We start from the raw sequence: 16,698 nt of genomic DNA on the forward strand, positions 1-16,698 counted from the left end.
GGCTGCAGCCATGTGAGACAGGCATAGTGGTGGGGGTTTGTTTATGGTGACTCCAGCCCTTGAATGTTGGGAAAAAAACAAAAACAAACAACTGTGCAGATTTTCCAGTTTTACCGCTGGCGACGTGCAGTGTCTCATTCTGAGAAGTGATTAGTCCGACTGGAATGTAGGCCTAAACTCGGTGCCCCCAAAATCAGAAGCGTCATCCTTGAGGAATTAAAATTTCCAGATCACTTGACATATCACGACATGACACAATGTAAGTCCACTCACACCTCAAGAGATCTTTCATCGCTGTCGTACTTGTTACGGATGAGCTTTTATTATTATTTGTTTATCGGGAAATCTGTCGAAGAATTCAATAAGAATAATAAGGTCATCAAAGGAGGGTAGTCATATTCCTTTCCCTGAAACCGCTATGTGTCAAATGTCAATCGAATCTATTCCAAGAAGTCCTCCGAAGGTTATTATTCCACACAACAGATGTATGTTTTGATCCAAACACAACTACTGTTTGGCCATCACACATAAAACCTCGACGAGCACCTATCTCATATGTGGGCTACACATGTAACACGGCTGAAAAACAAACTATGCGGCCCCCGAGGGGCGGAGAAAGGCACGCTGTCGGCCCTGCATGTAGATTTCCATGAAGGCGGGCATACTGCCAAGTCATGCTTGTAAGAATTTGGGGGCAATGCAAGTGAACGAGAGCAGTGAAAACACACACGTCATTCAGCCGTCATACCATTCGGTCTATATTGTCACAAGGGCCGTGCTGTTTACGTCTCTTTAGGTCCACGTAAACGATGTCCAGAATCCACATGGCAGATAGAGGGAGGGGGTGTGGGGGGTTGTATTTGAGTACCATCACTCACGTGTGTCAGTAATAGAAATGTGGAAAAATACATGGGGAGAAGAAAAGAAGGGAGGATGTTATTGTGCAATGCTGAAAACAGTGTAAAAAAAAACATTTACATTTTTTTTTAAGATGAATTAATTTTAATTAATTAAGGGCACTTCCCTCTCTGCTAAACATTATTCTTCATTCGAAAATTAACACACAGTTAAAAAAGACAAAGAGCTAATAGTCAGACAGTTTGTCAAAAAAAGAAGAAGAAACCTCTTCAGTCTGCACGACTGTTAAAAATCAAATATATTAATTCTATTATACAAAGAATTGTATTACAAAGTCCCAGATGTCACTCCAACAGTTTATATTGTATGTTGTTGTATGCTGTTTTATATTTTTGTATGTTGTTTTATGTTGTTGTATGTTGTTTTATGCTGTTGGATGTTGTACGTTGTTGTAATTTGTTGTTTGTTGATTTATGCTGTTGTATACTGTTGTATGTTGTTGTATGTTATTTTATGCTGTTGTATGTTGTTGTATGTTATTTTTATACATCGTGCACTGGACTTTGGCGTTCACTGTTTCTGTCCTGTATCTTGTGGGCTGGTTTTCTTTGGGATCGTCACAGAGTAAATCTTATGAAGTCAACGTAATGCTCCAATTACACACTTCTGTTGCGCCACATTAACTTGGATTTGGTAATCACAGTTTAATTCATTACTCCATGACCTGATTAGCTCAGAGAAGCAATACTTTTGGGTCAAAACTCAGTTGAGGTTCATAATACAAATCACGAATAACATCAATTTAGTTGCCGGTGACAACTAGCGGAGAATATTTCCACACTTTTGGCATTCGCTTTAATTTCTCGGTCTACTCTAGTCAATCATTTTACACATTACATTAAATAACACATTCTTACGTATCTTAAGATTTCTTACTCAATATAGAGTTATAAAGCACAGGAAGTGCATGTGTTACAAGTCGATGTTGAAGATAAATGTATGCAAAAGGTTTCTCTCTGCAATAATAATTTCCGTCAATGTTCTTCAAATGCTGTCTGGATTGATGTAATGCGCTTTGTAGAAGGGCCGAGCCATCAGGGTGGTCTAAACGAGCTTATCTGATTGCACACAAAGAAAACAGCCCAGTCTACTTCCAGATCTAAACTCTTGAGGAAAAGGTAAGCAAGTTAACTTCATTACAGGAAAACCCACTCAAGCTGGAATCTCTTTAAAAGTGACCCGATTCACAGTTTCCTGCATCTCCTGAGCTCAGCGCCAAGATCGCCCCTCTGATACGGGACAGGTTAGTGCTTCGACATCTCCCTGCAACAAATAATGAGAAAAGTGTCTTCCGTTTTTGTTGCCTGTACTTTTTGTTTTCTTAATTTGTTCTCATCATTTCCCTTATATAAGTATCATGTAGAGCTGCACAGTGGTTCTACTTTGTGTGAGTCATTTATGAGTCTTTTGGCTTCTTGCTCAGGTGTTCAAACAGGAATCCAAACTAATACATTAATACTAACCTATTAGTTTGCAGAATATTGCTGTATTATTAATAGCTAGTTGATTGATTAATTTCTAGAAATCTTCAATGAGGTCTTGTGTTGGCAGATTGTTAAAACACCAGGATACGGATCAACTCTGTAATATACAGTTATATATTGAGAAATAAAACCACTATCTTATAAAATCACAACTGAGGAAGGAATGTAATAAGGGACATTTAAAAACAGTTTCCTGGATCACCGTGAAAGCCTCACCTTTCTAGAAACTTCCAGAAAAAGGATTGTCATCAAAACTCTGCCTGTGAAGTTGTTAAAATTTCATGAACAAATACTGTATTAATGCAGGATGATAGTTGCCCATGGGTTCACTCCACCTTGTGGAACAACAGAGTAATTACAAGCAATAGGGAAACCTCCATCAAACAAAATTGGCGTGAAGATACAATTATTTGTGTCTGTGAGTGATAGATGACCGTGGCTTTCACACATTACAATTGTGGCAAAATCTCAATGTTGAGAAGGTATTATAATAATAACTTCAACTTTTATCCATATAAATGGAAACATCAGAAACACTCGTTAACCCTTGGTTATAAAAATCCAATACCGAATTTCTACGTTTTCGAGTTTTGACTAAGACGGAATTTTGTATTATTATTAATACTTTCAGAATCATCTATACACTTTAGGATGCGTGATTTGCTATGTTTAGTATTGTACATGCTATGTGAGGATTTATTAATCGACTGATGGAATAATTACGTTTATTTATGTGTATTCTGTACATATACTAATATCTATCTTTACTTATTGTCAATATGGCCTTGCCTGGTACATTTGTTCACAGTGTTTGATTTCATCCATTTTTAATAGATTTTGTTTTGAAGATTGTCCCTCGCATCGTGCCGTCGTGACGTCATACCAAAACAAGAAACAGTTTGCTGGTGATTACTGACCGGATGGTCAAAACAAGTGGATTTTCTCGTCGTAGCCAACTGTTATCACAATGTCTCATGACCCGTGGTAAGCAATGTGTTCAGAGGCGAGCATAAATTATCTCAAATGTATTATAAGTACAACGAATGGTTCTATTGCCGGTCATAACTTAACCCAGCTCGATTACTCTCTGCTAGCTAAACGCGGGTCGTGAGCTCTTCCCTTCCAAGATGAACGTTGAACAAATACAACACTCGCACTTTAATAAGCCTTTGCGATGATTACTGAACTAAATGTAACGTCAGTAATGCGCTACTGGATCAGACCGAGGAAATACGTGTTTTTTTAAAAGCCTTTTAATAACCAGAATTTATTTTTCAGACTGAAGCTCGGTCACGTCAACAGAACCTAATGCTAAACAATCATGTCACGTGATGAATGCGGCTGTGTGTCTCGGACGTTTCACGCCATAATACTAAACGTTAATGACTAACACGCACTACACTGCAATGCATTTGCTCTGTATTGAATAATGTCAGTCAGTCAGTGGTGCTTCCTCCTTTTCGGTCATATTTTTCAACAACATTAAAAAGCCCAGCATCAGAAACGACTAACGAGTTCCACGCAGCCCTCTGGCAGTCTGAGAGCTGGACATTATGGGCTAGAAAAATCCGAACTAGTTTGTAATATACTGTACTTTAGTAAAATACATATTTGTCGTAAGTTGCAGGAAACGGATACATCTTCACCCTGTACAAATCCAATGATCGGCGATGGAGCATTTGGTTTTGTGCACATTAACCACTTAACTCATGTGGCTCTGTCATTCGTCTATGCCAACTGTCTGTCACGAGTCAGGAATTCCAAGTCAATTAACAGGTTTCCCTAAATGTTGTATGTGCAGATGTCAGATAGTATCTGTCCTGTTGCTGTTGTTTACATTCCTTGTGATGCACATTTAAAAGAAAGAAATGAAAACTACAGGAATGCACAACTGTTTTTGTTTTGTCTGCTTTGTCATGTATTACACATGGGCTTCAACTGGATTTAGTTGTGGATCCCTGTGTTGAATAATGAGAATACATGATCCTTGAATGACATCTCTATCCCGCTCATTGATCTACAGGTTACAGAATTATGACGCCACTTGTCGCCTGGCGCAGGAAACGGCAGAAAACATTCAGGAGCGCAACAGGCAGCAGAGAACAGGGGGGAACCCTGCAAAGGTACGGTGTTGTGTTCACAAACAAAGATGTGTCCCCAGATGCAGTCAGGTTTCTTTAGTAGCAAGTCCGTGTGAATATCTTCTGTCTTTTCAGATCAACATGACACTGCGGGCATCCTTGCAAAAGCTCAAGCAGAATATTGCCCAACTTAAAGAGGGGTTGTTGCGAGCATCATCAAGCCAGCGCCTGTATCCTTTCTTCTGAGAATGTCCCACGCTTTTGCGCTGGAGGGTTCCTCTTGCGTGCAGTAGCAGTTGTCTTCCCATAGAGGGCGTGAGAGTGTTAAGTAAAAGCTCTGCCCTGATTACCTTTGCATTGAAAATGCGGAAGGTTATGTTTTGATCGCCATGTATTTATTCATTTATTTGTATGGGTGTTACTCGCATAACTAAAAAAGTATTAAACCGAATCGCATGAAATTTGGTGGGATGATTGGTTATTATCCGGGGACCATTTGATTAGATTTTGGGATTGATCGGGTCAAAGGTCAAGGTCATGAAAAGGTCAAAATCTTCTTTTTACCATAGTCAATTTTTATCCAATTGGCATGCAACTAATGCCAAAATGTTCATAATTCAATGCCCAATCTTGTGATATGCGAAGGTATGCACTCTACCGAGTGGCCGTTCTAGTTTAGAACTGTTTCTGTGCTCATGGCTTAATTCCAAACTGGCCCAACGAAAAGTGTCAGGGCCATCTGAGGTGGTTTCAGCGATGTTGACCTTTGTGCATGACCTTGACATGGCTTCATCAGAATGCAGTCCGAAGCTGATAGGAGGCAGAACCTTATCGACGACCTGCTAACCAGAGAGAAGCAGCTCAATGCCACTTTCAAGGGAGACTTCGTGGAGCCTGAATCTTCCAGGTATTTAAGATTCACTCTGTACACTGGGCAAGCTATGATAATAATAATAATAGGTTTTCAAATCTGTTTCCATATTTCCCAAACATACCCTTAACCCTTGTGTTGCCTTAGGGTCATTTTGACCCGAATCAATATTACACCCACCCCCCGCCTATGGGTCATTTTGACCCGATTCAATGTTTCACCTTCCTGTTACCTTTATATTTACGAACATATTTTACCCTTTGGGTTCAATTTGACGCCAGCAATTAAAACCTCCAGAACATTATTAGAATTAATATTGTTTTCCAAGTTTAAGTGTGAGGCACTTTATGTTTGTTTGTTGACTACCGAAAGAACACCGACATTAAACATTGAATGGGGTCAAATTAATCCTAAAGCGGGGGGAGGATGTAATATTGATTCGGGTCAAAATGACCCTAAGGAAACACAAGGGTTAAGCAGTCACATTTAGTGGAAAGTTGTATTTTTCTAACTTAGTTACAAGTCTGTAGCTCTCTGTTTCTCTCTTTTTCTCTCTGTTTCTCTCTCTCTTTCTTTCTCTCTCTCTGTTTCTCTCTTTCTCTCTCAATAATACACTACATGAAGTTTACTTGATCATGGGTCAATACATTTTGTCCCTTTGGTTTTGTTGTCTCTTCTCACACTCGTAGCTCTGCCGGGTGGCTGGAAGTCTCTGTTGCACTGGAGAGCATTTATGCTTTAGTTCCTTTACAGTTTCTTTGTCAACTTTATAATAGTTGTGCGGAACAACAACAACAACAAAAGCATTGATAAGCAAAGGAACACTCTTTGTTTTGTGTCCGTCACTCCTCCTCAAGGCCAACCCAGACGTCAAACATCCCCTCCTCAGGGCTTCTAATACCGCTGGACACAACAGCAGCTTGTGTCCTCCACATGTTGACAGAGGTAGAATAATTAAATACAGAAGAGTTTGGATGTAGCCAAAGACAATCAGCCAATTAGATCAAAATGTCCAAAGTTTGGGTGAACCGTAACACATCTTTGACCAATGTGGTACTTTTGTGGTGCCTTTTTAGCGCACATTCATTTGGAAAGATATTCAGAGCCAGCCAGCTTGTTGCTCAAATAGAAAATTGCGGGATATTTCTCGACCCTGAGTCTCCGTCAGTCAGTGTCAGAGTGCTGGACGCCCAATTAAAAATAATGAATCCTCATCCTCTTGTCTGTGTCCTTGACCAGAGAGGCCATGGGCTCTGTTCTCCGCTTTGATGAGACGTCACCGGTCACTGACTCCCTCCGAGAGTCTTTGTACATCCGGTACGACCCATGTGCCGTGACCTCTCCCTGTGCTGTCACTCGGAAGGAAGTCCGTCTCGCTGCCATTTGGACAGGCCGCTTAACTTCACGCCTAATTCTTTTTCATTAGGCGAAATATCTCGCTTCGCACTGCTGATCACACCTCCTGAGACGGACACACACACGCACGCACACACACACACACACACACACACACACACACACACACACACACACACACACACACACACACTCAATCATACGAATGCAAGTGTGCGTGTCTTGATGAACAACGATGGACGCAGTGGGTTTACAGTCTGTAACTCTCCTGTGCTTGCGGAGCCGATCAAAGAGCTGCATGCCACAGCTTGTCTCCCCCTCCGTCATGTCAACGTGACAGCAGTCATTACTTTGTCTAATGTCTGACCCGGTCTGGCCCGCGTGATATTTGTTTGGACAGGAAGAGGAAACTGTGTCATGTTGTGCAAGCCCCACCAGCTCCTTGGGTCTGCCCTGTAAATGTGTGTTTTCGGGGTTGCTGGACAGCACAGCGTGTCGACTTTGTGCGAGGACTTTTGATGGGTGGCCGAAACGAGCGTTGAATCAAACCCAGCGTCGCCGTTCCATCTGATCAGTGGAACCAGATTAGAAAAAATCCCTTTCAATTGACGTCTTGACGATACGACGGCCTTTTCCCAGATAACTCTCACCAGCTTTTGGTTGTTGGGGATTGATCTACTTGGCGGTGCTTTGCAGGCGCTTTCATCTTTTTCAACAGGCCACACACCCAATTACATAAAAGGCCCAGTAAAAAACGAAGAATGAAATCTCGACTGACATTTGCTAATATATTTGCTTGGCAAACTGCAATCATGTGGTCGTATGTTAAAACAAATAAGTTTCCTCAGTCGGACCTAACTTTAATTGTGATATGTGGTAGGTAATTTTGACTTGTGGGTAGGACCCTTTCCCACTGTGTGGTCTCCTAGGACAGAGTGAGTGAGGGAGGGGGGTGGATTGGCCATGCTTGGATAATCTAAGCCACTCTTCTTTTCTTTTTTTAAAATCTTGGGTAGAAGAAAAGGAATAGAGGTTACAGAGGAGACTTTAATCTGTCCCTGAAACAATACATTCTCAGCATCTCCATTTCAGACGAGGCAAACGAAGGACATGGCGCCTCCGTTTGAAGGCTCTGTTCGCCCCGTCACCCACCTCTCCATCATTGTTCACTAACCTTTCCTTTGCATCTGATTGCACTGGAAATAGTTGCAATTAGTTAAATCTTCCCTGTCCAAGTCATTCAAGTCAGGACCGGGTGCTCAGGCCCCGGTGGCGGCAGTCTTAGCGCCTCGCGGCTGCCAAGAGATGTGCCCGACTGATTTTGCCGCTCCCCCACCGGCTGGTTAATTGTATCTTCACACACTGGTCACTTCTTTTGCGAAAAGGAAGTGGCTGACTGGCACACAGCCTCGTAGATATCACACATTAGACCAAATGCCATGCTGTGTCTCACCTAGCCCTGAGCTAGCTAGCTTAGCAGTGCTCGTGCAAATAAAAAAATAAAAAAAACAGAAGAGAAACAGCTCTCGCTTTTTAATTTGAAGCATTGGGTTCAAATGTGCGAACAAAAGAATGCATTATGTCTCGCCGCAGAACCCGCAGCAGCAAAGTTCAGTCGTGGCGCGACATGTGGCCCCGGTCACTTTCCCCGAGCTCAGCCAGCAGGCGACTCGCTCCCAGCGTACGCGGTTAAATCCGACCTCACGCAGAGATTGTGAACCCCGTCACGGCACGACGGGTTGAAAGCTGAAACGCAGCTTTAAGCTATTAGCGGAAGAATAGCTTTCTGAAGCGCCCGGCGGTGTTCGGCACAGGACGGAGAGCTCTCTCTCCGCTCTGTCACTTCGTCAGGGCCGAACCTCCCCAGCAGTCCACAGTCCTGTGAAAGATTAACGCGCCGGCTAACCTGGTCCTCCTTAATCATTCAACAAACTTAAAAGACAAAGTGGGTAAATGCGCTCCGCTGTGATCTGAAGGGTTTTCGTTGTCATAAAATGCTCCAAAAGAATGAAAGTATCTGAAAAAGTAACATGCCCTGTACAGATGTGTTTGCTGCAAGAGGTTGTGCAGATGTGCCGACCGGGCATATCGACCGTGTTTACGTACGCAGCTAAAAAGTCTCCCATGCTCGATGAGTGTTTTGGACTTGTGTGCCGGAATGGTGATTTTCAGCTAAATAAAGGGCATTTTGTCATTTACTTTACAGACGGAGCACACTGTTCGATGTTTCGTCTTTGTTACTTTAACAGCTGCCGCTCTGCTCTTTGGTAGGAACAGTAAGTTCATAGGCACCAGAACGAAATAGATGAAAAATCTAATGTTTTTTTTAATGAGTGTTGTTACGATGGTGTCTCCCAGGTCGACGTTGATGGCCCCCGGGGCGGGAACGAGCGGAGGCGTTGCGGCCAACCCCTGGCTGGTCAACGAATCGGAGGAGACCCAAGGGCTGACCTTCGGAGAGATCAAGCAGCAGCAACAACGAATCATCGAAGGTAACGACCCGTAGCTTGCTTAGCGCCGGTCTACTACCTAAAAGCCAGTCGGAGCTTCATTGCATGAAGGTGTCAAGTCTTCTCAAGGCTTCTTTTCAATTTGGTTGCCGTCGAGACCAAATATGGGCATTGCAACCATCCATAGCGTTGACAATTTCCTGCATCATGAGGATAATAATTGTATCTCATGTTTGCCCTTATTTATTCCTCTTCAACAAGTAGCGGTCGTGTAAAAATAATAATATTATCCCTTTAACATTATATATTTTAAGGCGTTCGAAAGATGTCTTAACCCTTGTGTTGCCTTCGGGTCATTTTGACCCGAATCAATATTACACCCTCCCCCCGCCTATGGGTCATTTTGACCCGATTCAATGTTTCACCCTCCTGTTACCTTTATATTTACTAACATATTTTACCCTTTGGGTTCAATTTGACACCAGCAATTAAAACCTCCAGAAAATTATTAGAATTAATATTGTTTTCCAAGTTTAAGTGTGAGGCACTTTATGTTTGTTTGTTGACTACCGAAAGAACACCGACATTAAACATTGAATGGGGTCAAATTAATCCTAAACGGGGGGAGGGTGTAATATTGATTCGGGTCAAAATGACCCTAAGGCAACACAAGGGTTAACCTAGGACGGGCTCTGCTGGCATATGCTAACATATAACAAGATGATCATCGTAATTCACGTCTCAAAGACACATTGAAAGCCCACGCCTGCTTTTCCCCCTCCGACTCCCCCGAAGGGCTCTGACGTGACTTGACATCAGTTCACCTGATTCCGAGTGGCACTTCATTGCTCCGTCTCTGGTTCTTGTCAATGGGGGATCACAGATTCCTCTTAAGACGGTGAGAACCGAACCACATGGAGGTTTTTTTCTGGTCCCCCGTGGGGATTTCTGGTGGAGCTGGGTAATGGCGAGCGCCTGAACCTGCAGTCATAAAAAAAAAAAGTTTAAAAAAAAGATTCCAGTGGAAGAGAGCGTGTCAAACTTGGGAGTACTTTTCTTTGCTTTCAGCTTCACTGTTTTTGCCCGCCGCAGTTACAATAACAGGAGCACGGCTGAGTGGGGTAAAGTGCTGAATGACTCGGGAGAGGCACTGTGAGCCAAGTCATTCCTATTTCCCAAATAGTTGCCTCATCATATCACAAGTGCGTTGCACTGTTACAGGGTGTCCGCGGACCCTTAAAAAGTCTTAAAAAGTCTTAAATTGCTTTTCCAAAAAATAAGGCCTTAAAAAGTCTTAAATTGTCTTAAATTCAGATTGGATTGGTCTTACATTTTTTGGGTGTCATGTCACTGCGAATATGAGGCAATCTGTTCCGCCAGGTCTAATATTTTGCTCCGGTCGCTCTGCGGTGTCTCTGGTGTCACCGGGGCCACGCCCCTTCTCTTAAAGGGGCCCCGCGTATTCGGTCCTATCAATCCCCTACAACGTGAAGCATCGGCTACTTTAGAAAACATGGGGGGGATGCAAGTTCAACAACAAATGGCTAGAAAAGAACGAGTGTTTCTGGTTCCGGTGGGTGAAATGCTTCTGAAGCTGCGTTGTGTGTTGGGAGACTTTCCAGCGGTGGAATCTCACGTGCAGAGCAAGAAGCACAGAGACTAGCGAAGGCCGCCAGCAGCCCGCGGGGCTAGCTCCTGCTCCGCCGCTAGCTCCTGCTCCGCCGCCAGCAACGACGCCAGCACGCGTCAACGCTACAACGCTGGAGGTCACCGGAGGAAATCCAGCGCCTTGCAACAAAGAGCTCATCACCGAAGTCCAACGCTGCAGTGCGTTCTTCATTCTGTTCCACGAGACTCTGGACCAGACCACCGCGAGCAGACAGCTGGACTTCATGTGCGCTATTGGTGAAATGACCAGGTCCCCTCAGGATCCTGTGGAGCTCATGGGCCATGACACCAGGACCTACTTCAGCATCTCAAAGTAAGTCTGCCATAAATATATATGTATTAACTATCCTCATGTATATGAGTATGTGTATCATATAGTTAAGCTTTACTCATGTGTCAAGTTAATAACAGCTATGCATAGGCGCACTACACATTAATTAGACTAACACAAAATAGTTTTAGAATGGTAGTAGAGTGGTGTTTACCTGTCAATATGTCTACATAGTATACACTAGGCTCAAGAGATGACTCGCGTTGCTTAATTTGTAAAAATAGTTTTCATTCATATTTATCCAGTCTGACATTAAAGTGGTGGTGTCATAAGAGATGTGGTGACTGTTGTTTGGCTAATGTCTGCCTTTTCTTTCTTTTTTCCAGGAGAATGGACCAAATGTCAACTGGAAGTTTTTTTTATTCATATAGTTTGAAAAGGATTGTTTTCCTAGTATATTCACAAAAGCTCAGGAGTAGACGTATGAACCTGTGCACAAACATCCATCACATAGAGACATGAGAACTCACTCACTCACACACACACATACATTCTATTATGTAAATGTATTTGCATTTTAAAAGAAGCTGGAATTGTTATTTATGTTATTTTATAGAGTTTTTTGTTCAAAAGGAACTATGTTGCTTGTATTTTTTTAAATATATTTACTTGATGTTATAAGCATTTGTTCATGGGACCTAAATGTTCTGAAAATGTTATATTAATAAATATAATTTACAACAGCAATGACATTTTTGTGTTATCCTTTCGCATTACACCATACTGTTCATTTTGAACAAACATCAGTGTGTTTAGATTAATGTATATTTCCATATGTTTTTGATTTGTATTTCCATCACAAGTTAAGGTCTTAAATTTTATTTAAACGTGGTCTTAAAAAGTCTTAAATTTCACTTGTTTATTCCTGTAGACACCCTGTGTTATTACATTGCTCTCGTCTGTCAATTTGCCTTCTCCAAACGTTTACTTTATTGTTTGTCCTACCCCACCGCTAGAGTTGACATCACACACCGGGTCTTTTTTTCTCTCCCTTTGCTGCTCCTCTTTCGCCGCCTTTTGTTCAAGTTTCTATTTTCTGTCTCTCTTCACAGTCCAGGATGCGGGCTTGGATGCGATAGCAGCCGTCATCAACAGACAGAAGATAATGGGCCGGGACATCGGCAACGAGCTGGACGAACAGAACGGTAAACTTGAACTTGCATGTGCGTCTGTACGTATTCGTCCCCCCCAAAAAAGAAGAAAGCATTCCATGCACATTACACACTGCTGTGTGAATCAGACATACTTGTTCTGCGACGGAATGACTCGCCTCGTGTAACTTGCTGGACGCCGATACTCCCTCACACCACCGCAACACTGACATAACCACACACACACACACACACACACACACACACGCGCCCTCACACTTCACAGCATCTCCATGTTGCATTAAAGCAGCGTGTTCTGGAATCAGATCCGCTCGGTGATTAATGGTGCTTTTGAGTAAATGCCTTTCTGACTAGATGCCTCTCTTCAGGCCATAAATACCTTCCATCGCAAGTAGAACGCGCCACACAGAACGGAGTGCATTTCCCCAGACATTTTTTTTATTTTTTATGCTCACAGGCGGCATTCGAGACACAATACTTTTGGGACGATCATCTGTCTACCGGGGGACAATTAGATCCTTTAATGCATCCCGCTCTCAGTTGGCAGGCCGCGGCCCGAGAGTGTTACCTTACTAAGAGGATGCATACATGTATTCCTGTCGTTTTACCTTTTTTCTTCTTTTTCTTTTATCTCTAATGTTTGTAACAGCGAGCCCAAAACGTGCATTAGTCTGTCAGCTTGTTGTCTGTCAATCGGGGGAAAGGAACTTCACAGTTCCGGAACCGCTAGTCAATAAAAAGAGTGGAGGGGAGTGGATGAATTAGCCCACATCGGTAATAAGGTAGCGGTGAGGCTGAGTGGCACTGTGGAGGGGGCATCTGTGTCTTTAGAGGGAACTCAAGACTTGATATTGCTCCATCAGCCTCGGGGCTTCGGCAATTAGTAGACTGTGCTGCTATTGGCTGCTGTGTCATTCGGAAGAAATCTCAACGGAGACTTTATAAAACAAAGTGTAAACGCGTTGACATCGACCTCAGAGGAGGTCCCTGACGAGCAGTCGTCTCACGCACACCGTCCAGCCCAGTTATTGTCTCTCTCTTCCCGGCCTCCAGTTGGGGAAAGAAGGCGTTGCACTGTCATATCCTGTCTGAGCAGTTGTACCCAAACAAGCCCACGAGGTTGGATAACCGATTGATCTCGGCGTGGAAACACATGACCGGCCCTTGTGCTGGGAAGGAATGGCAGATGTTTCTGTCGACGCTGATGGGGGACTGGAAGAGAAAGAAAGGGAAGGCGGATTGTTTTAGCGCCGCTCTCGCCGGTACCGTATCGAACGAGAGACGGATCAACGCTCCGACGCCCCGACCGGCGTGTTTCTCTTCGCGTTCTTTCAGCTTGATGTCAGTGTTTCCAATAATATGAACCTGAATTGGGGCGATGGGAGAGCCGTAAGCGGGAATCACACTGCAAGTAAGCGAGAGAAGGCAGATGGCTGTGGCCCTGGAAACGATGGCTTGTTACTGCTCCTGTGTCCAGAGCCCACATGACTCTGAGATAGGAATCCGATGGGAACTCAACTCTCTTCACTTTTTTTGTAATGACTCAAAATATCGAAGCCATCTGGCTCTATTTGGTGAAAGCCAACCCGAACAAGTAAAAAAAAAAATTTTTTATCTTAGTTTATGGCTATTATGATAAAACCATGTATGTGTATAAATGTTTATATATAAATATCTATATGTATATTGTATATATAAACTGCGTTTTGTTAGTTACAAGAGCTATTTGTGGCGCATGCAGTGCATCCGGTCTCTTTGTCCACGCAGACTGTTGAAGTGTAGACGGAGAGTTTCCTCTTTCCTCGCAGTTTCGCCACAATTTATGGCCAAACCTCAGGTTCACGAGGCCTGCTGACACCAGGCAATGATTCACAGGGCTCTGGCCTTCCACAGATTTTCTTTACTTCCCTTTTGCGTCTTCCCGTTTGTGGGACCTTTACTGCCCCTCCATCTCTCATCTCACTCCCCGCTCTCCGTTGCCTCTTCTCAACAGACTCTTGTTTTATAAACCCTTTCCCCGCTTCTCCCATCTCCGTGTCTCTTCTGCATCCTCTCATGCTGAGTTATGGGCGACATCTCGGGTCCTTTGTGTTTCGTAGGATGGAGAGTGATATATCGCACGTGTAGATGTGGAGCTGGTGACCTCTGGTGTAGTCCTTAAGCCTGATTTAGGGGTTTTGGAGAAACTTGCAAGTTTTGATGGAGAGCGACTCGCGTTGCACACACTCCAAAGTTCTGAAGGGTCTCGACAGAATGCTGCACTCATGTGTAAGACCTTTGTGTTAGTGTTAACTCTGCTTGTTTTCAGTCTAAGGCCACGTTTACACATAGCCGGGTATTTACAGAAACGAAGATTTCTGCCCCTCCGTTTTCAAAAATAACGTCGTACACACAAGGTCGTTTTCAAAAAAGTTTCTGTTTATATGGACCGATACACGCCGGGCGCCATCATAACTATGCCAAACCTGTAGTCGGCAGTGTAACGAGAAGGATAAAGACATGCAAACCAATCAGAATTCTCAAGACTCGAGACATCCAAGGAGCTTCCTCATGTCAAGGAGGAAATAACTCGGGCGCACCTGACAACGAAAATGAAGGCAGTCGACACTGGACGTAGGAGCCAGTGTTGCCAGGTCCATGATTTTCCCGCGGAATTGGGCTACTTTTGAAGTGTTGCCGCGGGTTGAATTTGTTGTCCGCTGGTTCGGGTAGACCTATTTTGCAAGCAAATTACACGAATATCTTTAAATAAAAATCCATATTTTAAATGAAATAATTTATTTATACACAAATCCTACCAAACTGACTCCAGATCAGCGCGTACACACATGGACAATTGGACACGTCCACATACACACACTTTAAAAGCAGTGTATATGGTTTGGCACGGGCATATTTTGAGTTCTGATATTGGGCTGGTACACACAGACCTGGCAACCCTGGTAGGAGCGGCCTAACTAACTGTAAACATCGGACGCTCACATGACGTGAAGCATTTTTAGTCGCATACTGTGACGTTTGACAACCTAAAACTCCGTTTGACCTCGTTCACACGCAAACACAAAAACGGAGATTTCAGAAATGATCGTTTTCCGTGATAAAACCTCCGTTTTTGTGTAAATGAAAGGCCAAAACGCATGAAAATATATGCGTTTTCCCATCGTGTAAACGGGGCCTTATACTAGAAACCAAAACGTATTTTTAGTTCAAATGTATTGTCAAAACTTATTTTTATTTCTTTACTTTATAAACACAGTGCAGCGCGTCACGCTCAAAAGACCATGCCCACGCGAGGGAAAAACAATCGGCGCGGCGATATGCAACTAAGGGCCAAAACACTGAGAAAAAAACGTCTGTCGTTAGCTAAAACACATCACAATTCAGCATATCAAAGGATTATTTTAGCGCACTACGTCTACCAGGGGGTGGATAACCAAAAACGCTGATAAGTTAGCTGCTAGCGAGCTAATGTTTGCTACGTGTTACTGCGATTGGCTAACTTCGCAGACACACATAGCTTTTATGATGTATCCACATTCCATGATAACACAAGAGTCATACTGTCAAAATGCTTTGGCTTAACCTACAGGAATAAAGTTAGCCCAAATGAGACATTTTAGACAGAATGCTTTACCCTAAATCTTTCAGGCTCAAGCCTCGCGTCTCCTTGCCTTTTTCCTCAATGTTTTTGATTTGGTGGCCTATAAAAAAAACATTGTTCTGGGTTCGAGCCCTGAGATGGACTGGCGACCCGTTCAGGGTGAACCCTGCCTTCGCCCAATGTCAGCTGGGATTGGCTCCAGCGCCCCGCGACCCTAAAGAAGGATAAGCGGTTTGGATAATGGATGGATGGATGTTCTGGGTTCTTCACCTTGTTGGCAGTGCATTCCACCACCCAACAGCTTCCTGGCGTTTTTCATGTCGTTTGACGAAAAGTGACGAGGCTCGTTTTCCCCTCTGGTGTTCCTCTGGGCATACCACGCTACTGTGTAGTCGTACTGTTGCTATAGCAGTTGTATTTATTGCATATTATTCAAGTATGAAGAGAGTGCTGTGATTTCTCAGTTGAACGCTCTCTCTCTCTCTCTCTCTCTCTCTCTCAGTTAATGGAGTATGTGAGGAACGTGGCTTTTGTATTCTTGGGTTTTATGTCTTTGTTATTGCAGCATTAACTCTGCATAGATTCAAATGTTTAAAGTGTCCCAGGTGCTGTTTTTTCTTTCCAGAATCTCATTCAAATCCCATTTTCTGCATTCAACAGAAATTAAAAATGACTGTTTTTCTTTGAGACTTAGTGCCTACATGAGTAGTTAATACTATTGCAAGAGACAGCTTTGTGGGTGCTGCATTTCTTACTCGTATTAAATGTCAAAATCGACAATGTCAAAAGTAATAGGATAGTTTAATGTTTTCGGAGAGGCAGGGAA

General features: G+C 43.2%; 1 protein-coding gene across 1 annotated transcript in view; it reads left to right on the forward strand.

The window, feature by feature from the left end:
- The first annotated feature begins 3,281 nt into the window (after positions 1-3,281).
- stx8 (syntaxin 8) overlaps positions 3,282-16,698 on the forward strand; it is a 48,187-nt gene continuing 34,770 nt past the window's right edge. Inside the window, exons 1-6 of the mRNA XM_056408779.1 lie at positions 3,282-3,386; positions 4,426-4,525; positions 4,619-4,713; positions 5,280-5,390; positions 9,069-9,202; positions 12,212-12,304. Of these exons, the coding sequence (XP_056264754.1) occupies positions 3,370-3,386; positions 4,426-4,525; positions 4,619-4,713; positions 5,280-5,390; positions 9,069-9,202; positions 12,212-12,304 (550 nt within the window). The 5' untranslated portion in view covers positions 3,282-3,369. The remainder of the gene's footprint in view (positions 3,387-4,425; positions 4,526-4,618; positions 4,714-5,279; positions 5,391-9,068; positions 9,203-12,211; positions 12,305-16,698) is intronic.

The sequence above is a fragment of the Pseudoliparis swirei genome, chromosome 24 (genome assembly GCF_029220125.1).
Source record: "Pseudoliparis swirei isolate HS2019 ecotype Mariana Trench chromosome 24, NWPU_hadal_v1, whole genome shotgun sequence".
Lineage (NCBI taxonomy): Eukaryota > Metazoa > Chordata > Actinopteri > Perciformes > Liparidae > Pseudoliparis > Pseudoliparis swirei.